Source organism: Heteronotia binoei, chromosome 8, assembly GCF_032191835.1.
Source record: "Heteronotia binoei isolate CCM8104 ecotype False Entrance Well chromosome 8, APGP_CSIRO_Hbin_v1, whole genome shotgun sequence".
NCBI lineage: Eukaryota > Metazoa > Chordata > Lepidosauria > Squamata > Gekkonidae > Heteronotia > Heteronotia binoei.
In genome coordinates this window covers 101,625,526-101,648,349 of record NC_083230.1, presented here as the reverse complement: position 1 = coordinate 101,648,349, position 22,824 = coordinate 101,625,526, and the positions used below count along the sequence as shown (strand labels likewise).

At 45.7% G+C, this 22,824-nt stretch overlaps 1 protein-coding gene across 1 annotated transcript in view; it reads left to right on the top strand.

Annotated features, from left to right (window-relative positions):
* The window catches only part of LOC132575752 (sodium- and chloride-dependent GABA transporter 1-like), a 71,771-nt gene that overhangs the window by 34,786 nt on the left and 14,161 nt on the right, over nt 1-22,824 (top strand). Inside the window, exons 9-13 of the mRNA XM_060244442.1 lie at nt 4,040-4,152; nt 13,786-13,917; nt 17,040-17,142; nt 18,266-18,366; nt 19,279-19,446. Of these exons, the coding sequence (XP_060100425.1) occupies nt 4,040-4,152; nt 13,786-13,917; nt 17,040-17,142; nt 18,266-18,366; nt 19,279-19,446 (617 nt within the window). The remainder of the gene's footprint in view (nt 1-4,039; nt 4,153-13,785; nt 13,918-17,039; nt 17,143-18,265; nt 18,367-19,278; nt 19,447-22,824) is intronic.

The window sequence follows — 22,824 nt, the reverse complement described above, 5'->3', positions numbered from 1 at the left end:
TAGAGCGTCCGGGAAAACCATAGAGTTTTCCCAGAAGCTCCTAGAGTGGCCGGCGTGATGACGTCACTGCAAGTGATGTCATCTCACCGGCAACGTTGGGAACTTCTGGGGCAGGGGAATCCCCACCCGGCCCGAGACCTTGACAGCCCTACATTGTTCAACTTCCCCCCTCGTGAGAATTTTGCTAAACTCTAAAAAAAGTCTGCCATGAAAACATCATGAAAGTGACGTCACCCCAGAGTCGGAAACAACTGGTGCTTGCACAGGGGACTACCTTTACCTTTTTAAGATTTGACAAACTAAATTTTATTATGACAGTTACAATTCAAGAAGCATTTTAAGGTAGATGCTGAGCTGGTATAATCTAGTACATCTCCCGGTGATGTCAGGGGTGTGTGGCATGTGCACATGAGTTATGCAAATGCGTTGTGCTAATGAGCTCCAGCGCCTCTTTTTCTATGAAATGGCCTCTAGAATCTGCCACTCTTAACCACTACACCATGCTAGCTTCTATCTTATCATTTGACCTAGAGCAGGGGTCCCCAACCCCTGGACCCCGTGGACCAGGACCGGTCCAGGGCCTGTTAGCAACCAAGCCATGAGTTGTATAATTATTTCATTATATATTACAATGTAGTATTAATAATAATAATACATTGGATTTATATCCTACCCTCCACCTGAATTTCAGAGTCTCAGAGCAGCTCACAATCTCCTTTACCTTCCTCCCCCACAACAAACACCCTGTGAGGTGGGTGGGGCTGAGAAAGCTCTCCCAGAAGCTGCCCTTTCAAGGACAACTCCTGCGATAGCTATGGCTAACCCAAGGCCATTCCAGCAGCTGCAAGTGGAGGAGTAGGGAATCAAACCCGGTTCTCCCAGATAAGAGCCCACGCACCTAACCACCACACAAACTAATAGAATAAAGTGCACAATTGTATCATCCTGAAACCATCGGCCCCACCCCCGTCCCTGGAAAAATTGTCTTCCACAAAACCAGTCCCTGGTACCAAAAAGGTTGGGGACCACTGACCTAGAGAGTCTAGGGACTAAACCTGAGACTTTTTGAACGCCAAGGCGATACTCTACCACTGAGCCACAACAATTTGAAATGAAGACAATGGTGCAGGGGAAAGAATTATCCCTCCCCAGCCCTTTCGGTACCCTGATCTGACTTCTCCCCAGCACTTATGTTAGCAATAAAAACCATGCTGGAGATCTGATCATGGACCTTTCTGCAGCCTGGACATCCCAGGGCTGGTTTAGTGAGTGGGTGGAGGATTGTGGGCCTCTATGGAAATATTTCTGTATTTGGTTTCCTGTCTCTGGGGCTCAGGCAAGCAATATTTGAACATCAATAAATAAAACCCAGCTGCAAATACTTGCTTTCAGATCAGGAGGAGATAGTAAACATATAAAAAGAAATCTTGTCTGACAACCCAAAGAGTCTTATGAAATTTAAAGCATTCTTGCAGGGAAAAAAAAAATGTTATGAAAGAGATTTTTGTAAAATTGCATTATAAACAATACTAAAATGTCCTTATTCATTCTTTATTGAAAACTCCTGTTGTTATGCCAATAAAAACCCATTGGAAAAGGTACTGAAAGCTTCCAGTGAGGGGGAAAAAAAATCTATTTTGCATGTTGCTTCCCTTCATCTTATCACAAAAGGGCACACATTTCCTTCAGGCTTTATTGTGTATGAAAGGACACAGAAGCAGTCTTCCCTTCCCCCAAGGTCCCTTTCTAGTTACATACTTTTCATACCTTTCTTAGGTTCCTCTTCAATGCAGGGGCATTCAATGGCAAAAGCTGCAACAGTTGGCTACAAAGGCAGAATTCAGGAATACTGAGAGGGGGCGGGGAGGAGGCCTAGTCACTTGGGGAGGGTCCAAGAATCTGGCCTGGCCGTGTCACTCACTTTCATATGATGGTTGGGGAGGGGGGGGGGTGTGAGAGGAAGGGCTGTCAACTCTGGGTTGGGAAAGTCATATGGACATATGAAGCTGCCTTATACTGAATCAGACCCTCGGTCCATCAAAGTCAGTATTGTCTTCTCAGACTGGCAGCGGCTCTCCAGGGTCTCAAGCTGAGGCTTTTCACACCTACTTGCCTGGACCCTTTTTAGTAGGAGATGCCGGGGATTGAACCTGGGACCTTCTGCTTACCAAGCAGATGCTCTACCCACTGAGCCACCGTCCCTCCCCAAACAAAACGTCCTTGGGGTTTGGGGGGTGGGGCCTAGAGAGGGCAGTTTGTGGAGGGGAGGGACTTTAGAGTCCACTTTTCAAAACGGCATCTTGTCCAGGGGAACTGATCTCTGTCATCTAGAGATGAGTTGTAATTCCAGGAGATCTCCAAGCCCTGCTCCAGGGAGAGGCAGAGGGAAATTTTGATGGTGCACTGTTTTGACTGCTGTGCTGGCATGAGGTATATATGTGCTAGGAATGTGTTGGGTCTGGTTTAGGACGACTGGAGTGGTCAGGCTGCCATCCTTACCTTCACTTAGTAGACTGCTCTTTCTGAGCTTCAGAGCAGTAGCGTGGCCTGGTCTAATCGTTACCACGCTATCTCACAAATTGCACAGAGAGCCTTGCTTTAAGTTAAGAAACCAATACTGGTGAATTTATTGAAAGAAACATAACAAAGAAATGAGGTGAAGATAAAACTATTCTAAACTATTCTAGCTAACTGGATGGCTTTGGATTATAGTAGGCCATCTGCTTGCTTCGGAACAAGGAGGAAGGAAGTTCCTTGAGATTACATTCTATTGGTTAGAGAGGGTGAGTGAAACTAGAATCAGACAGGAAGGAGACTTATATGAACCTATCTATCTGACTTGCTCTATGGTGTTTGTAGTCTTGGAAGAGTGAGCAAGAGCCATCACCAGTCTGTTCTTCCAACAGAAGGTAGGGATGCCAGCCTCCAGGTGGGACCTGGGGAGCCCCTGGAATTTTAGTTCATTTCCAGACTACAGAGATCAGTTTCCCTGGAGAAAATGGATGCTTTGGAGGGTGGACTCTGGCTCTGTACCCCACTGAAGTCCCTGTCCTCCCCAGTCTCTACCCCCAAATCTCCAGAAGTTTCACAACCTGGATCTGGCAATCCTATCCTCATCCCCTGCTGGTGGCCAAGGGATGCCAAACCCTCTGGTATGGGCAGAGGCCCCCAATTTCATTCCTCTCTGTTCCCCCCAAACAAGCAAGAAGCCAGAAACAAACACAGACCCAGAAGTGATATGGACATGTTGGTGACATCAGGGTGTTGATGCTCTGGTTTTGGGGCAAAACTCTATGGTAGAAGCTAATTCTGGGTTACTTAGGCACATCATGTTTATTTCCAGCATTCCTCCCTGCTTCCCGGTAAGTTCACACACACCCCACCCTTCACCACCAGGTCCAAGGGACTTGGCAACCCCAATACCAGCCTAAGAAGTAGTTTCAAAAATTGGACTGTATTCTCATAAGGTGTTAAGGAAAGTGGGACCATGCTTAATTTTTTTTTAAAGACAGGTCATTCCAGGGAGTCAGGCATATTTAGAAGGCCTTGCAGAAGCAAGCCTTATGCTGTGATTCCACAAACTTGGGTGGTCTTTCTCTGCATTATTTAATGTTTGCATTTGGTAAAGGTTTTATATGAGTTATCACTCTTGCTGTTTCATTACTTTTTTCATTACTCCTCTGTCGGTTGTATAGGTTGTTCGTGTTATTAACTACTGCTGCTTTAATGTTTTTTAAAGTCTTCCTTGAAATTGCCTTGGAAAAGATACTCAGGGAAGCCAAGGTAGAGATAGTAAATGGATGCCGTGAAAAGAGAGGGTGGAACTTCCCAAGGAAGCACAACTTGAAAGAGAACTTGATTTCTGCTTGCTTGTCGAAAGGCACAGGGAAAGATGTTTGTGTAATCCATTTAACAATTCTCCCTGTCCCTTGCTCAATACTTTTGTTTGCAAATGAGACCTAACCCAGTTATGTCAGCAAATCCAAAGCCACATGCCGAGTAAAACCGTAACCGTTCCATGTATTTTGAATGACTGCAGGTCCCGGATTGGCCTTCCTCGCCTACCCACAGGTTGTCAGCCAGCTGCCCATGTCTCCTCTCTGGTCTATTCTCTTCTTCTCCATGTTAGTGATGCTGGGACTCGACAGCCAGGTAAGATGTTTGCAAAGCAACTTCTGAGAGAGTGGCCAGAGGCAAGAACCAAAGACGTGGTTCCTTGTTTTTAGTTCTCCTCAAGATGGGGGTTCTGTCAATAGAGTGCATTAAGTGCTTCACTGATAATAATCCTTCCACACAGACAATAATCCTTTCACACTGCTCGCACAGAACAGTAGACATCTGGCATCCCTGGAGCTCATCCTGGCCTACAGTGGTTTCCTGACTGGCTGATTATATGAATATATGAAGCTGCCTTATACTGAATCAGACCCTCGGTCCATCAAAGTCAGGATTGTCTACTCAGACTGGCAACGGCTCTCCAGGGTCTCAAGCTGAGGTTTTCCACGCCTACTTGCCTGGACCCTGTTAAGTTGGAGATGCCAGGGATTGAACCTGGGACCTTCTGCTTACCAAGCAGATGCTCTACCACTGAGCCACTATCCCTCCCCAACTGAGAGTGGGAGCCAGTGGGACGTAGGGGCTAAGAGCGGTGGATTCTAGTCCAGAGAACTGGGTTTGATTCCCCAGTTTTCCTCCATAGGAAGCCTGCTGGGTGGCCTCAGATCAGTCACAGCTCTCTCAGCCTTACCTATCTTGCAAGGTATGAGTTGTGGGCAGAGAAAGAGAAGACGATTGTGAGCCACTCTGAGATTCCTTAGGATAGAGAAAGGAAAGGAAAGGTCCCCTGTGCAAGCACAAGTCAATTCCAACTCTGGGGTGACGTTGCTCTCACAACATTTTTACGGCATTTTTACGGTTTTATGGGGTGGTTTGCCATTGCCTTCCCCAGTCATCTACACTTTCCTCCCAGCAAGCTGGGTATTCATTTTACCGACCTCGGAAGGATGGAAGGTTGAGTCAACCTCGAGCTGGCTACCTGAAAACCTAGCTTCCACCGGGGATCGAATTCAGGTCGTGAGCAGAGCTTGAACTGCAGTGCTGCAGCTTTAACATTCTGTGCCATGGAGCTCTCCAGGATAGAGAAAAGCAGGGTATAAAAACCTAGTCCTCTTCCTCTTCTTTTTCCTCAGCATTATTCTGATCCCGCAGACCTTTATTATGAAGCTTTGCTGCTTTCTGCCTTCTTACCCGTATTATGAAGAGCTACTGAGCTTTTTCTAGAGCCCTTTCTTTCATATGCACATCAGCCGTTCACTTCCATTTGACTGCATTTTTGCTGGAATACAAAAGGAGAGGACCGCAGAAGAGTCTCTCATTTTTGTTTGTTGGTTGGATTTTAAGTGGCTCTCAACCTTCATAAAATGCTGCAAATCCCTTTTGAAAAATAAAAATACCTTCATTTTTTTTCTTAAAAAAGAAAATAAATTAAAATAATAAAACAAATGGACCCAAGAGAAGAGACGTGGGTGGATGGAGAAAAGAATAGATTAAAAAAACCAACCAGAATTTTTTTTAAAATGCTGAACTTGGAAACTAAAGCAAAGCACTTAGCAATGAAATCTAAACAAATTCTCCTGGGTATGGAAGAAAATGTTTAAGTCTGGAAAAACAGTGGTGGGGGAAAGTCAGGCTGTAGGGAAGATGGAGCATTGTGTCACACATCTATGCATGTATGTGCAGGGCTTTTTTTTAGCAGGGATGCTCAGGAACATAGTTCCAACCAACTTGGCACCAGGGGTGGGGCCTAATATGCAAATGAGTTCCTGCTGGCTTTTTCTACAAAGAAGCCCTGTGTGAGACAATGGTAATGTTGGGGTGTGTGGCCTAATATGCAAATGAGTTCCTGCTTGGGCTTTTTTAACAAAAAAAAAGCCCTGTGTGAGACAATGGTGATGTCAGGGAGCATGGCCTAATATACAAATGAGTTCCTGCTGGGCTTTTTCCTGCAAAAAACCCTGTGTATGTGCCATCAAGTTGCAACCAATTTATGGCAATCCCAGCAAGGAACTTTAAATGCAAGTGAGAGGCAGAAGTGGTTTGCCATTGCCTTCCTTTGCAGAATCCTCCTTTGGTGGTCTTCCATTCAAATACAGATCCTGCTTAGCTTCTGAGATCTGATTAAATTGGGCTATACTATTCTACATCCTGACATCTGGTTATGTGTGTAAAGTCCCATTAAGATGTGGCTGACTTATGGTGATGTGACCCCATTGGGTTTTCAAGGCAAGTGACTAATCAGAGATGATTTGCCATTGCCTGCCTCTGCAAGGTCTTCCTGGGTAGTCTTCTGCCCATGTACAACCCTTTTTAGCTTATGAGATCCGATGAGATTAGCCTATACCATACTGTTTCACATCCCAGGATTGGTAATTTGTAACCCCCCCCCCCTTTTCTAGCCCTTCAGTCTAGGGGACCCTGCTAAATTTGCATTAAAAAGGTAAAGGTAGAGGTAGTCCCCTGTGCAAGCACCAGTCATTTTTGTCAGACTCAGAGACACGGATAAGACAAGTATCGTTCAAGATCTTTAATCCAGCATCATGGGCATACACACGCGTTGTCGAAACTGGCCTTCTTGCCAGTTCCTAGTGCTTATAAACCTTTGCCCTGACCGTTATAATTCAAGCCAAAGCTCACCAAGCTAAAGCGGGGGTTTGCGCAGGGTTTCTAAGAAGCTCTCATCACCCCAGGTGGTGTTATCAGTTCTTGGGTTGTGTCTCCTCCAGTTCTCGACCTTGGTTACATAGTAACTAGCCAATTCCCAGGCATGCCATCCTCCCTCCCGATAAGCCGCAAGCAACGGGATGCTTTAAAGGCAGCATAGCAAAGCACAAGCATAGCATTGTATGTTAGATAAATATGGCAAGAGGAACAAACTGGAATAAACAAAATGGAGTGACTCTTGACAGTTTTCGACTCTGGGTTGAGGTTGCTTTCACATTTTCACAGCAGACTTTTTACGGGGTGGTTTGCCATTACCTTCCCCAGTCATCTACACTTTCCCCCCAGCAAGCTGGATACTCATTTTACCGACCTCGGAAAGATGGAAGGCTGAGTCAACCTCTAGCCGGCTACCTGAACCAGCTTTCGCTGGGATTGAACTCAGGTCGTGAGCAGAGGGCTCTGACTGCAGTACTGCAGCTTTACCACTCTGTGCCACGGGGCTCTTGCTAAATTTGCATATTACCTATCAAATTTAGAAGTGCTGGTGCTGAATGTCAGCGATGCATCTCCTGAACTCAAATTTAATACTGCATGAGAAGACTGACCCTGAATGTTTCAAAAGGATCTGGGGAAGTGAAGGAGAAGGATACCATGTGTAGCATAGCTCCAGCATGTGTAGTCTGGGAGCCTGGAAGGGGAAAGATCCCTCCACATGTGGACTGCATCTGGGTTGAGGCATCTGCAAAGGACTCTTTACTACTACGAAGAAGAAGGAGGAGGAGGAAGAGGAGGAGGAGAAGAATGTGTCATCAAGTCACACCCAATTTATGGTGACTTCTCATGGGAGTTTGCCATTGCCTTCCTCTGCATAGCAACCTAGTCTTAGTGGTCTCCCATCCAAGTAACCAGAGCTGACCCTGCTGGGCTTCCAAGCTCTGACCAGCTCAAGCTATTCAGGCTGCTATGGCTGTTAGTGGTGTTGCAAAGTGCCGTTGAGTCTCAGCTGACTTAGGGTGACCCTTATTTCAAAGCAAGAGATGTTCAGAGGTGGATTGCTCTTGCCTGCCTCTGCATCATGACCCTCTACTTTCCTAGAGATCTCCTATCCAAGTACTGGCCATGGCTAGCCCTGCTTAGCTTCTGAGATCCGATGAGATAGGGCTAGCCTAGGCTATCCAGGTCAGGCAGGGTTGCTTTTTTTGTAGCAGGAACTCCTTTGCATATTAGGCCACACCCTTCTGATGTAGCCAATCCTCCAAGAGCTTACAGTAGACCCTGTAAAAAGAGCCCTGTAAGCTCTTGGAGGATTGGATACAACAGGGGTATGTGGCCTAATATGCAAAGAAGAAGATATTGGATTTATATCCCGCCCTCCACTCCGAAGAGTCTCAGAGCGGCTCACAATCTCCTTTACCTTCCTCCCCCACAACAGACACCCTGTGAGGTGGGTGGGGCTGAGAGGACTCTCACAGAAGCTGCCCTTTCAAGGACAACCTTTGCCAGAGCTATGGCTGACCCAAGGCCATTCCAGCAGGTGCAGGTGGAGAAGGGGGGTATCAAACCCGGTTCTCCCAGATAAGAGTCCACACACTTAACCACTACACCAAACTGGCAAAGGAGCTCCTTCTACAAAAAAAGCCCTGAGGTCAGGGCAAGCTGTTAGTAAGTAATGTGGAATAATGAACGTCTTGGACAGTGATGTACTTGAACTGAAAAGTTTAAAGGATGTTCTTCTCCTTCCTCCAGACAAGGCTCTTAAAAAAAAAAAAAGTGACACAAAGATGGATATTTACAGGTCAGATTCAGAGGCACACAAATGCCATTCCCTCTGCAATTGCTGTTCGACATGGTAGAGTACATGTTGACATGCAGGGTGTTCCCAGCAGACTCAGCCCTTAGCATCCCCCGCAAAATGGATGTCTGTTGGTAGCCAATGCTGCAGAACATTTTTCTTTGCCTGAAACCCTGGAGAGCGGCTGTCAATCAGGACAGACAATACAGAGGCAGATGGATGAATGATGGGTATAAAGCAAGAAAACAAAGTTTCAATCCAGCGGCACTTGCTGTCATGCACGCAAAAGCTTAAACCTCTTATTAAACTTTGTTAACATCTCAGAGCTGCAGTAGAACCATGTGATTCAGCTGTTCCTGTATGGGCAGGTATCTTTTTATTGCTCTTCTTGAGCAGAGAGAAACCCCTTGCGTATGCAGCTATTAGCAGATCGGGCCAGCCTAAAACCCGTCTACCAAATCTATTACTTTTCTATATGCAGAGGACATTTTTTCTATAGATTTCAAAAATGCAATCTATTGCCCAAAATTTGACTGTATAATCCAGGAAAAAAACTGCACGGTGAACTTTTGCTGCACGTGTAGAACAGCTTATCCGAATCAATGAAAAAATTCCTTTCACTATCAACATATTGCAACCAAGCTCTTAAAACAGAGGAGTCCATTTCCCCGCCCCCCCTTTCTAAGATAATTCATTCATTGCAGTATCTTGGATACTGATAATTGATTGTTCAGAGGAGATGCAGCTGTGGTGGAATTTTACCTTGTTCTTAGTTCAAAGAACTTTTTTAAAAATGGCACAAATGCTAATAAAAATGGCACAAATGCTAATAATGATTCATTATTACTTTTAGGCAGGGCTTTTGTTGGTAGGAAAAAGCCCAGCAGGAACTCATTTGCATTTTAGGCCACACCCCCTGACATCACCATTGTTCTACACAGGGCTTTTTTGTAGAAAAAGTCCAACAGGAATTTATTTGTGTCTTAGAAGATATTGGATTTACATCCAGCCCTATACTCTGAATCTCAGAGCGGTCACAATCTCCTTTACCTCCCCCCCCCCACAACAGACACCCTGTAAGATAGGTGGGGCTGAGAGAGCTCTTACAACAGCTGCGCTTTCAAAGACAACTCCTACGAGAGCTGTGGCTGACCCAAGGCCATTCCAACAGGTGCAAGTGGAGGAGTGGGGAATCAAACCCTGTTCTCCCAGATAAGAGTCCTCACATTTAACCACTATACCAAACTGGCTCTAGATATCTCTTGCCTTGAAAAATCTTATGGGGTTGCAGTAAATCAGCTACAGCTTGGCAGCATTTTCCACCACCATAATTTTCAGAAGATCTAGGTTTATATTCCTAATCTGCAGTTCAAATAGCAACTCTGCCATTGATTAGTAAGGCAGGAGAAAAAAGCCACGTGGGCATTCACGTTAAATCAACCTCAAATCCTTAGAAATTCAATTATTTATATAAAATTGTTCATAGAAATTACAATGTGACACAAAGTGCAAAAGAGAAACTACTCATGAAACAATAAGTTCAATATTAATGTCCGGCAGTTTGTTCCTAGAAATTGAAGTCGGGAAGTAGTGTGTAATGCTGTGAAGACAGAGTCCAATGCTCCAACTCTTCTCTGTTAGCCAATGTATAGATGGAATGCAGCAAGGCAGTAGGATGCAACAGGGATGTGCTAATTGCCCTGTTTCACACGAGGCTTCAACGAGCTGCATGAGTAAAGAGTTAAAAATCACTAATACATAAACATTACAGTATCAAACAATACAATATATAATTCTTATAAATACCTTCGATCATGACTAAAATCATTCATATTGGAGACCAATGCTCCTACATTCAAGAGACAATGACGGCAATAGAAAATGGACTATTTTCTATTGCTGTCATTGTCTCTTGAATGTAGGAGCGTTATATTGAACGGACATTAATATTGAACTTATTGTTTCGGGAGTAGTTTCTCTTTTGCATTTTTTGTCACATTGTAATTTCTATGAACAATTGTATATTAATAAGGATTTGAGGTTGATTTTGAATGCCCATGTGGCTTTTTTTCTCCTGTTCTGTCTTTTTACGTTACTCTGTTTGGTTGCTATTGATTAGTAAGGCAGCAATGCTTATATTTCAGGTAAATGCTAAGCATCAATGAGAAGAAGAAGAAGAACACTGCAGATTTATACCTGCCCTTTTCTCTGAATCAGAGACTCAGAGCGGCTTACAATCTCCTATATCTTTCTCCTCACAATGGACACCTTGTGAGGTGGGTGGCGCTGAGACAGCTCTCACAACAGCTGCCCTTTCAAAGACAACTCCTACAAGTGCTATGGCTGACCCAAGGCCATTCCAGCAGCTGGAAGTGGAGGAGTGGGGAATCAAACCTGATTCTCCCAGATAAGAGTCTGTGCACTTAACCACTACATCAAACAGGCCACACCCCCTGATGCCAAGCCAGTTGGAACTGCGTTTCTGTGCATTCCTGCTATTAAAAAAAAGCCCTGCTTTTAGGTCTTCTAAACAGCTTTTTAAAAAGCAGTTCATTTCCCTCTGTTTACCAACACCGCTTTTTCTCAAGGTAGCTGCAAGATAATTCCAAAGTGACGGCTCGCCCTACTCTATCAGACACTCCTGAAATTAATTACTTTTAGTGTTGCTTCTTAATAAACTTGCACACAGAAGTGCCCCAGAGGGACCGTGGTGTTCAAGCAAGCTTTGAAGAGCAACATCCGAGAGCTGCCTGTAGCCTCTTCATCAAGCATCCGGTATTACATATGTCACAAAGCCTTACAAAGGAAGACTGTTTGGGTTCAGAACTTGGTGTCATTCTCCTGACAAATGGCTCACAAATCAAAGTGTGGCTTGCAAGGTGGGGGATGACAACGGCAAGATGCAGTGCAAAGAACATTTGTTAAATGAACAAATAGTTAAAATAAATTTGCTGTGGATCATATGGGCAGACTGGCTCTTAAACTCATTTCATGGTGGGCCACTCCATCTTCGGAGGTCTTTAAGCAGAGGATAAGGGCCATCTGCCAAGAGCCCCATGGTGCAGAGTGGTAAATCCAGTTTGGTGTAGTGGTTATCTGGGAGAATTGGGTTTGATTCCCCACTCCTCCACCTGCATTTGCTGGAATGGCCTTGGGTCAGCCATAGCTCTTGCAGGAATTGTCCTTGGAAGGGCAGCTGCTGTAAGAGCTCTCTCAGCCCCACCCACCTCACAAGGTGTCTGTTGTGGGGGAAGAAGATAAGGAGATTGCAAGCTGCTCTGAGACTCATTCAGAGAGAAGAGTGGAGTATAAATCTGCAGTCTTCTTCTTCTTCTAAAGCTGTAATACTGCAGTCTAAGCTCTGTTCATGACCTGAGTTTGATCCCGGCAGAAGCTGGGTTCAGATAGCCAGCTCAAGGTTGACTCAGTCTTCCACCCTTCTGAGGTCGGTAAAATGAGTACCCAACATGCTAGGGGTAAAGTGTAGATGACTGAAGAAGGCAATGACAAACTACCCCGTAAAAATCATGAATATGTCATGATGCGACGTCACTCCAGAGTCGGAAACGACTGGTGCTTGCACAGGGGGACTACCTTTACCTTTTTAAGGGCCATCTGACAGCAATGCAGATTCCATGAGTTTCAGCAGACGGTGAGAGGGAGGGCAGGAAGGGATGAGCCAATGCTCAGCTCATTTGACTCTTCCTTATATGCCCAGGGTGATACTGATCACCACTTGGGGGTCAAGGAGAAATTTCCCCCCAGGCCAGATTGGTCTAGGGAATCTGGAGGGTTTTTTTGTTTGCTTTCCTCTAGCCATACAGCAGGGGTCATTGGGGAGTGGGTTGGAGGGGAGGTAGCTGTGAATGTCCTGCATTGTGCAAGGGGTTGGAGTCAGATGACCCTTGAGGTCCATTCCAGCTCTATTTCCTATGTTCTGTGCTCCAGAGGGTTCCTGAAGGCCACGTGCAATCAGATGCAGACATTAGCAACTCTGCCAGCACCTGAGGTCCCCAGGGCCAGTCCTAGACTGTCTGGCACCCTAGGCGAGGCTAATTTCTGGCACCCTCCCCTGCACTGATAACGTCACCGGCGCACTAAGCAGTTGCCTAGTTTGCTAGTGGCAGGGCCAGCCCTGGGTCCCCCTGGCTCAGTCAGTTCAGCAGCAACGGTCATCAGGGTCAGCTTGTCAACTGCCCCCTCCCACGATGCCACCAGTTTGTGGGAGCAAGCAGTTGGGTTAGTTAATGCCCATGGGAGGGCACTGCTGGACTGAGAGCCAAACGAGATGCAACACCATCCCCATGTCCATCATAGGGACATCTCCACCATTTGTAAGAAGGAATTCTGTCTGTTTGCAAATGCTGGGGACGGGGGGCAATCTTGATGGGGAAAGCAGTGCGGGGGAGCCAGTTCCCTCCACTGGTGTGCTCTTTTCAAGAATCCCTAATGCCAGAGGTTTGGACCCTTGAAAATGCTGTGTGGAAGGGGGAGGAACAGGAGCCCCCCCCCCCATGCCTTGATCCCTATCAGGATTGGCCCTCATTGGTATTGGAACATAAGGAATTTCATTCTCAAAAAGGCAGAGGTGTCTCCAAGATGGACTTGGGTATGCTGTTTGATTCCCCACTCCTCCACCTGCACGTGCTGATGTGACCTTGAGTCAGCCACAAGTTCTCACAGAGGTGTTCCTCTCAAGAGCAGTTTCTGTCAGAGCTCTCTCAGCTCCACCTACTTCACAGGGTGTCTGCTGTGGGGAGGGGAAGGGAAAGGAGACTGTAAGCCACTCTGAGACTCGTTCAGTTAGTGAAGGGCGGGGTATAAATCCAATCTCCTCCTCCTCCTTCTCCTTCTGGTTCAAACCACAACAACTCCAGTTTAAAAAGGCTCAGGTTGTAGGGGAAGTGAAAGACCTCTGCAATATCCTTGTTAGCTGGATTCGTATTACACTGCTGCTTGACTATGGAGGAACCTTGAAACTTGTTTTTGCCTTGTTGTTAATTGGTTCAGCAGAATCCATGTCTAGTTCGTGGCATTTCTCCCACCATGTCCCTGAAAGGAAGGGAACCTGGGGAATGAAATTAAGCACTGATGAGCGAATGAATGATTTTTACACTTTGGTGTCATGATGACAGATGTCCCTTAGGCAAACCAGGTCTATATTGGAAAAAAATAGTGGATGCCAAGGGCGAGATGAAAATTTTCCAGGGGGTGGGTAAAAAGGAACAGCAGTGCAAATAGGAAAGCTGATGATGCTCTCTCTCCTCCTGCAGTTTTGCACTGTGGAAGGCTTCATCACAGCCCTGATGGATGAGTTTCCACATTTGCTCCGAGCGAGGAAGAAAATCTTCATTGCTGTGGTCTGTTTTATCTCCTACCTCATTGGATTGTCCAACATCACCCAGGTAAACCCAACCTATGTGTTTCCTTGTCTCCACCAGGTTGTTGCAGCAATATGTGAAGCCCATTATTATTATTAGATACAGATCAGATGGCTTACAGTCAGAAGCAGGCAAAAGGAGAAAAAACAGAGAAGGACAAGGGTATAAAGGAATGTCTGTAGGCAATGGCAGTTGCCTGTCCTTGTAATTTGGTTATGGTTGGAAAGGAGAATTAAAGGTTTAAGCTAAAGGCCTGGAGGGAAAGATGGGTAAAAAGCTTTTTATTGGTATCTTTCTGTCCATCTCAGCATATATAATTACAGCACAGAAAGCCCGGAGATTCCCATAAGAGACATCAAATTTCTTAAGAGCTCTGCTGCTTGCTATTGCCTAGCAATGAATTTAGTCTTCAAAGGTTGTTAAATCACCGTAAACTCTTCTCTGTTTTCTGAATCCCAATATTCCAAGTTATCCAAATTCTGTGTGCATTTTCGACTAGTCTTCTGTTATCATGGACTGGAGAAAGACGTAGGGTTGCCAGACTCCAGGTGGGGCCTGGAGATCTCCTGCTTTTACAACTGATCTCCAGATGGCAGAGATCAGATCCCCTGTATAAAATGGCTGCTTTGAAGGGTGGACTCTGTGGCATTGTACCATGCTGAGACCCCTCCCCTCCCCAAACCCCACCCTCTCCCTAAAGTCTCCAGGTATTTTCCAATACAGACCTGGCAACCCTAGATGTCATCCAGTTGAAACTTACCCAAAAGAGCCTCAAGGGCCATGTCATGTGCTTTTTATTGATTCAGCAGAATCCATGTCTGGTTTGTGGCCCATGCCATTGGGGCACCTGGTTCGCTTCACCTGGTGACTGTGAGCCATTTCACTCACAATGGTTCCCTGAGTGTTTGTGCACTGTCATGTAAGGCATGCGCAGACATCTATTTTTGTCATATGAAAATATGTTAGGATTCCATAGCCAATGATGGCTTCCCATCATGTGTGCACGTGGCAAACAAACAAACAAATGAACATGTGCACTAGGATGCAGTTTGGGGACCATAAGAAAATGAAATGTATGTATTTAAAGATTTATACCCTTCTTTTCCTTGTGGTTCAAGGTGGGTTAGAGTAATAGTTTTAAAAATTTCCAGAATAAAATATCAGACCCCAGATCTCTCACTCCTTCAACAGATGCCTACCATTTGAGTCCTCTCCAAAGCCCTGGCAAACAAGCAGGCCTCTTGGGGCTTCTCGAAGATCTCCAACCTCTTCAGGAGAGGGTTGCCAGCAGGGCCTTTTTTGTAGATAAGGCCCAGCAGAAACTCATTTGCATATTAGGCCACACCCTTAACATCACCCACACAGCGGGAACTCATTTGCATATTAGGCCACGCTCCTGACATCACCATTGTTCCACATAGGGCTTTTGTGCAGAAAAAGCCCAGTAGGAACTCATTTTCCTATTAGGCCACACCCCCTGACACCAAGCCAGCCAGAACTGTGTTCCTGTGCGGTCTTGCTCACTGGCAAGGGAGAAGGGGCCTCTAAACTGGGAAACTCCTGGAGATTTGGAGGTGGAGGCTGGGGACACAGACCTCAGTGGGGTGCAAAGCCATAAAGTCTACCACCCTTCAAAGCTTCTGTTTTCTCCAGGGGAACTGGAGATGAACTGCAATTCCAGTGGATCCCAAGGTCCCACTGGAGACTGACATCCCTAGGGAGACCATTCCACAGAACAGGCTCTGGCTGATGCCAGCTGGGCCAGCCTAAGCTATGGGACAGCCAACAGATGCCTGGCTTCTTGTATTTGTTGGAATATCACCAATCAGTCAAGGACTCAATCCATCAAAACTATTACTGGCATGGAATCACCAGTGCTTTGCACAAATATACCATCCTTGAATTGTATTAAATCACATTTTTTGAAGTAAGGGTGCATCTCTTCTTTCCCAGGGGTGTTTAATAAATAAGAGACGGTTCCTTAAAATAGGAAATGGAAGTCAAATGGGGTGGGAGTTTTTAGCAGATTTTTCTCTGTGTTACACTGGCTGTGTATTTTTATTTGATTTTAAGGAGGCTTATGTTTTGTGTCCTTGCAACTTCATGTACTGTTGGCTGTCTCAAGTCTCAGGAAATAAGACGAGTTATAAATATGGGGGATAAATACATAAACATTGCATGTACTCTTCATATTTGAAAGCGTATTTAAAATGGGTTGGGGGCCAGGCTAAATTTTTCCTGCCTCCCTCCTCTGTTTGACTACCATGACTGATCTAACTGTGCAGCCCACTGACCTAAAAACAGGGCTTTTTTTTGAGCAGGAATGCAGTTCCGGCTGGCTTTGCATCAGTTGGTGCGGCCTAATATATGAATGAGTTCCTGCTGGTCTTTTTCTACCAAAAAAGCCCTGCCTAAAAATGAGGGAGAGGTCTGCAGCAGGAAGGGGAAATTGGTGAAGATGGCCAGTTGAGCCTGGATCTAACCCAATGCATATAGAGTTTTTCCTGAATGTAAAAATGTCCCCTGGAAAAGAACATCTAACGCTGTTTGGGATGTGGTTGAAACTCAGACTTCTGCTAATTAGAGTGAGGATGTATGTGAAGACCAGGAAATTCTTTTTAGGCTGCGAGTGATAACCAAATGCAGCAAGCATCAGTTCCTACCACAAGCTATAGAAGAAAGTCCCATGCTGACGACAATGGAGGGAAGGAAAACTGAAGCCTGCCTCTAGTACCCCTTGTGCTTGTGTTGCTTAAATTTTGAACTGAACTACCAACCCAATCTGACCTCTTCAAACTCCTTTTTTCCAGCTCCCCGCCCCCCGCCAGTTGTCTATTATGAATTTGCAGTTAGATCAGTCATGGCAGTCAAACAGAAACCTTATCAGCGAGAGGTCTCTTTCAGAATTCTCCCCTCCCTCCCCAAACTGCAGTTCCAAGGTCCTTGGTGGGAAGCCGGAGCAATTAAACCAGCATAAAATGGATATAATTTCATAGCGCAGATATGCCTGCTGTCAACCTGCTTATGAGACGATATTTCAGAGCTCTCCTCTGCTCTGTGCTGAGCTCCCTTTTAATGGGATTTTCTATCTTCATTTGCCTTGATGCTCTCTAACTGTATTAAGGCCTTGCATTCTGTCCCCTCAGGGTGGCATCTATGTTTTCAAGCTGTTCGATTATTACTCTGCCAGCGGCATGTGTCTCCTCTTCCTGGTCTTTTTTGAGACTATCTCCATTTCCTGGTGTTATGGTAAGTACAAATGATCTGTGGTCCATTTTTGTAGACGTTCAGCCTTGGCTGGATTGGATTCCCATGGGCGTTTAGAGGTAGTCCATCATAGCTCCCTCTCAAGTGAATCAAGCCCCAAAGAAGTCAAGATTCCTTTCCTGAATTCTACAGAATTATGGTTGCCAGCTCCAGGTTGGGAAATGCTTGGAGATTTTTAGGGGTGGAGTCTGGTAGGGGGAGGTTTGAGGAGGGGAGGGGCTTCAGTGGGCTTTAATGCCATAGAGTCCACATTCCAAAGCGGCCATTTTCTCCATTAGTTAGTTATAATCCCAGGAGATCACCAGCCACCACCTGGAGATTGGCTCCAACATAAAAAATTTGAGAATGGCTCTCAGGTGTCCAGTCCAACCCAGAATTTTCTTGATCGACCATACTAGTGAATCAGTAGCCTTTTGTACAATGGTTTTCTCCATACCTTCTCTTGAAAGCCAGTTTGATGTGGTGGTTAAGAGGTTTTTTTTGTTGTTGTTCAGTCGCACAGTTGAGTCTGACTCTTGGTGACCCCATGGACCAAATCACACCAGGCCCTTCTGTCTTCCACCATACTCCGAAGTCCACTCAAATTCATATTAGTTACATCAGTAACGCTGTCCAGCCATCTCATCTTTTGCCGTCCCCTTCTTTTGCCTTCTGTCTTCCCCAGCATCAGGGTCTTCTCCAGGGAGTGCTCCCTTCTCATTTGGTGGCCAAAGTCAGATGCTGAGCTTCAGCTTCGGCATCTGACCTTCCAGGAAACAGTCAGGGTTGATTTCCCTTTGGCGGACTCTAATTGGGAGAACTGGGTTTGATTCCCTCCCCCTCCATAGGAAGACAGCTGAGTAACCTTGGTCACCTTTCTCGCAGAATGCTCTCAGCCACACCTACCTCACAAAGCGTTTGTTGTGGGGAGAGTAAGATCATAAGCTGCTCTGAGACTCCTTTGGGTAGTGAAGAGTGGGGTATAAAACCTTCTTTCCATTCATATCTCAAGGCCTTTGTAACCATTTCAGGCCCATGCTGGGTCTGAGGAAGAAAGAACAGGTAGCAGTTCAAAACAACAACAACAAAGGTTTCCAAACTGTTTAACAAATACTTATCCTTCCAGGTGTGAACAAATTTTATAGCAACATTGAAGAGATGGTTGGTTATAAACCCTGCCGTTGGTGGAAGATCTGCTGGGTCTTCTTCACTCCTCTTGTTTGCCTGGTAAGCAGTTAAGGATGAAGTAACTAATAGAGTTGCATTGAAGAGGCAAACAAAAGATCTAGCAATGTATTTCCAAGACATACTGGCGAGTGGAGCATGACAGAGACAGAGACAGCCAATCACTTTTTGTCTTCTCAGCATTGTTTAGATGGAGTGATACTGCCTCCAAATATGGAAGTTCCATTCAGATCCACCAACGTGGGGGGACAGGTCTGGGGTCCAGATATTCCTGATTACCCAAGGAGTTGGGCAGAGTGCTATTGGGGAACAGTAGCACTATGACTGTTTTACTTAAGGATCTTGTTTGTGCTCCTTCTGAATGCAGTACTGGTGGGAATCTTTGTCTTGGGTTCCAATGCATGCAGCCTTCTTGGCAGTCCAGATTTCACATCTGGGTATTGTATCTAGTAGCCTCTGAATTTTATAAACTTGTGTAATGAACTGAACAAGCTGTGATTGAGGAAAGTAGGTGTTTAGAGTGGGGAAGTGTGGGGAAGTGTGGGTAGCTGGGCTAAGGGCAGTCGAGAGCCATATTGGGGTCTGACTAGATGACCAGAACCAATGGGGTGAAATTAAATCAGAAGAGTTTCCAGCTCAACATTAGGAAGAACTTCCTGACAGTTAGAGCAGTTCCTTAGTCAGTGGAACAGGCTTCCTCGAGAGGTGGTGGGCACTCAATCCTTGGGAGGTTTTTAAATAAAGACTAGATGGCCATCTGATAGAGATGCTAATCCTGTGAATTTAGGGGGGAGGTATCTGTGAATTTCCTGCATTGTGCAGGGGGTTGGACTAGATGACCTAGGAGTCCCTTCCAACTCTATTATTCTAAAGGCAAGTGTCTCTGAATAAATCTGCTTTTTGGACATGCATATTGTGGGTTGCAGTTATGCCTTTTCCTCTCTGTTTCTCTAGGGGGTTTTCCTCTTCAGTGTAGTTCAAATGACTCCTCTGAGAATGGGGAAATATGTCTATCCGGCATGGGGTCAAGGCATTGGCTGGCTCATGGCCCTCTCCTCCATGGTCTTGATTCCAGGATATATGTTGTACTTTTTTTTTACTGCAAAAGGAACAATCAAACAGGTAAGAGCATCTCAACAACTCCTTTCCGTCATAACCCAGGTGTAAAAAAACAATCAAATCACCCAGGCGGTGACTAAAATGCCAAGAGTAGAAACACACGATCAGCAGATGGAGGAGAAGTATCTGTTGCTAGATTGGATCATTTCAAAAGTCACTCTTGGGAGTTTTGAAATGTCTGAAAACTCATCGTTCAAGATAATGCTATGCACTCCCCATTTATCCAAGTGGTCTCATTCCCTTACTTCCCCTCCCCACCAGTAGTCTTTTGTGAGAACAAGGAAGTTGATTTCTGGGGTCAAGAGTGCCACACAGACCAATAGCCATTTAAGCTGGAGAATTGCTCTGTCCCTCTTCCATCAGAAGAGCTGTGCTTGCAGAAGGCAGGAAAACATTATTCAAGCCTTGAATTCAGCAGGAGCTCACCGAGCTCAGCTTCTGAACCTTTCTGATGCCCCTCCTCCTCCTCCCCACCAACCTTGTCCATTGAATAGTAGGTGCAGCTGCATAACAGTCCTTGGATTAGGAAAGCAAGCAGTCAGCCAGCCACCTGGAGCTTTGCCATGCCCCCAGCAGCCTTCATTATAATAATAATGGAGAAGCCCTATGCCACCCTTTCTCCACTTCTTATGTGATTTTGGGCAGCGGGTGGCTTGCTAGACTTTCAACTGTGGGATGGGGGGAGCCAAGAAGAGCCCCAGGTGAGTGAGGCCTGGTTGGGCTGGCTGGATCTCTAGCCAGCCCAAGCAGGCCTCGCTTGCCCGGGGCTCTCCTTTCTTGCATTGGGTTGCTTTTGGCTGGTGGGGTGGTGGCATAAGCTAATGAGTTATTGAGCTCCACCACCTATTTTTCTACAAAATGACCCCTGGTGTTATTTCACCTCTTTCTTCTGCCTCAGTCATCCCACCCAACCCATATTATCCTTCATGACCCCAGGAGTCAATTTTCATTCTCTTGGAAGGGAAAGGTGGGGAATGTTGCAAAGATCTGGTCTGCTTGTGTTGACAAACTGTTGGGTCAAACCCAATGTGTATTTTATCTCCATTGATCCTTCTCATGGTCTCTGAACTATTCTTGAGGTTCTTTTCTGACTTTGGTGTTTGGTGTAGTGATTAGGAGTGCAGACTCTAATCTGGGAGAGCTGGGTTTCATTCCCCACTCCTCCTCCACATGCAGCCAGCTTGGGTGACCTTGGGTCACTCACAGTTCTCTCAGCCCCACCTACCTCACAGGGTGTCTGCTGTGGAGAGAGGAAGGGAAAGAGATTGAAAGCTGCTCTGAGACTCTGAGTGAAGGGCAGGGTATAAATCCAATCTCTTCTTCTTCTTTGACAAGGCCTTTGCATTTTCCAATCAAAGGTCTTTCCTACTTTGTAGATTTAATAGCTCAGGGGAACTTTTAGAGTATGAATGTCTGGCCTGTGGTAGATGAGTCATAGAGGTCTATAACTCAGTGGGCAGCAATATCAGTTCACTAGCATTTCCCAAGTTTGACCATTTGAGTGCCCTTATGTACAGAATACCAAATGGTAGCACAAAATCCAAAGGAAACTTTAACTGAAGGACATTGGCAAGGTATGTTCAGGCTATGCATTCTGTACTTTTAAGTCTGTAATACACAACTGTGCCATTTAATATACTGAATGCAATTTTCCTCATTCTGAGATCCACCTTTTGTGCTTTTTATTGTCTTTGAAAGCCAAGTGTCTAGTCCTTGAGATTTTGAAATCCAAGCAGTCAGTGTTGGGCTATAAGAAGAAGAAGATATTGGATTTATATCCTGCCCTATACTCCGAATCTCAGAGTCTCAGAGCGGTCACAGTCTCCTTTATCTCCCATCCCCCACACAACACACACCCTGTGAGGTAGGTGGGGCTGAGAGAGTTCTTATGGCAGCTGCCCTTTCAAGAACAACTCCTGTGAGAGCTATGGCTGACCCAAGGCCATTCCAGCAGCTGCAAGTGGAGGAGTGGGGAATCCAACCTGGTTCTCCCAGATAAGAATCCACGCAGTTAACTACTACACCAAAGTAGCTGTCTGCGAGTGGTCAGAGGACTGCAGTGTTCCGTGTAGCTTTTTCCTTCTCCCTTTTGAGAATGAATCAGACAAAAACTAGTTAATATGTGTGTGCACTTGCTTAATTTGCGTTGAACATGCCATCAAGTCACACCTGACTCAATGGTAACGTTGCCCTCAAACCATAGAGTTTTGCCCTCAAACTAAAGTGTCCCTGCATGATGTCCCCAGAATAATGTCATCATTTCCACATGATGTCATCACATCGGGGACATCACATGGGGATGTCGCAGTTTGAAGGTGGGGTTTCCCCAGCTGGCCAGCTGTCTGGCAGCAGGGAAAAGCCCCCCAAAGTGGGGGATTCCACCCTCTGGGACCTGGAAGCTAGCAATCTTAAAGCTGACCCTGATCAGCTTTCCAGATATGACTAGCCTGAGCTAAGCATGGCTAATCAGGCTGCTAATCTGCATTACCTTTCAGCTAATAGCATTTGGCTTTCTTGGCACAGAATCTGGGTTTTGCAAGCCACGTGTATATATGTTGGAGCATATTCTCTGGGCCTGACCTGGATAGCCCAGGCTACCTGAGATCTCATCAGATCTTGGGATCAAAGCAGGGTAGGCCCTAGTTAGTATTTTGATGGAAGAGCCTTAAGAAATATCAGGATCGCTATGCAAATATATATACTCTATGGCTTTACAGAAAGCCAATCCGCTGCCTTTGCTGTACCCTGGTAGGCTGCCACAAATGGGAATGCAACAGAGGCCACCTTCTCCTTCTACCACAAAGAGCTGTTTTCTGTAATGGAGGTGTGGAGCAACTGTCTGCACATGATTTTAGCTCCTTATCCTCAACTTAGGGTTGCCAGCCTCAAAGGGATGGTTGGAGATCTACAAGGATTACAGTTGATCTCCAAGCAACAGGGATCAATTCACCTGGAGAGGAGAGTTGCTTTGGCAGGTGGATTCTATGGCATTTAAAGCCCATTGAAGTCCCTCCCCTCCTCAAATCCCACCCTCTCAGGTTCTAACCCCCCCCCCAAAAAAAAAACACCCTTCCAGGTATTTCTCAACCAGGAGCCACAGCAACTCTGCCTGTACTGGTCCAGCCAGTCCATAACAAGGATTTTCCCTTCCCTAGTCCTCAGGTCTGTAAAAGACTGAGCACATATTACCCAAACATACAGGGCTTTTTGAGTAGAAAAGTCCCAGCAGAAACTCATTTGCATATTAGGCCACACACCCCTGGTGTCACCATTGTTCTGCGGAGGGGGTTTTGATAGAGAAAGCCAAGCAGGAACTCATTTGCATATTAGGCCACACACCCCTTATGCCAAGCCAGCCGGAACTGTGTTCCTGTGTGTTCC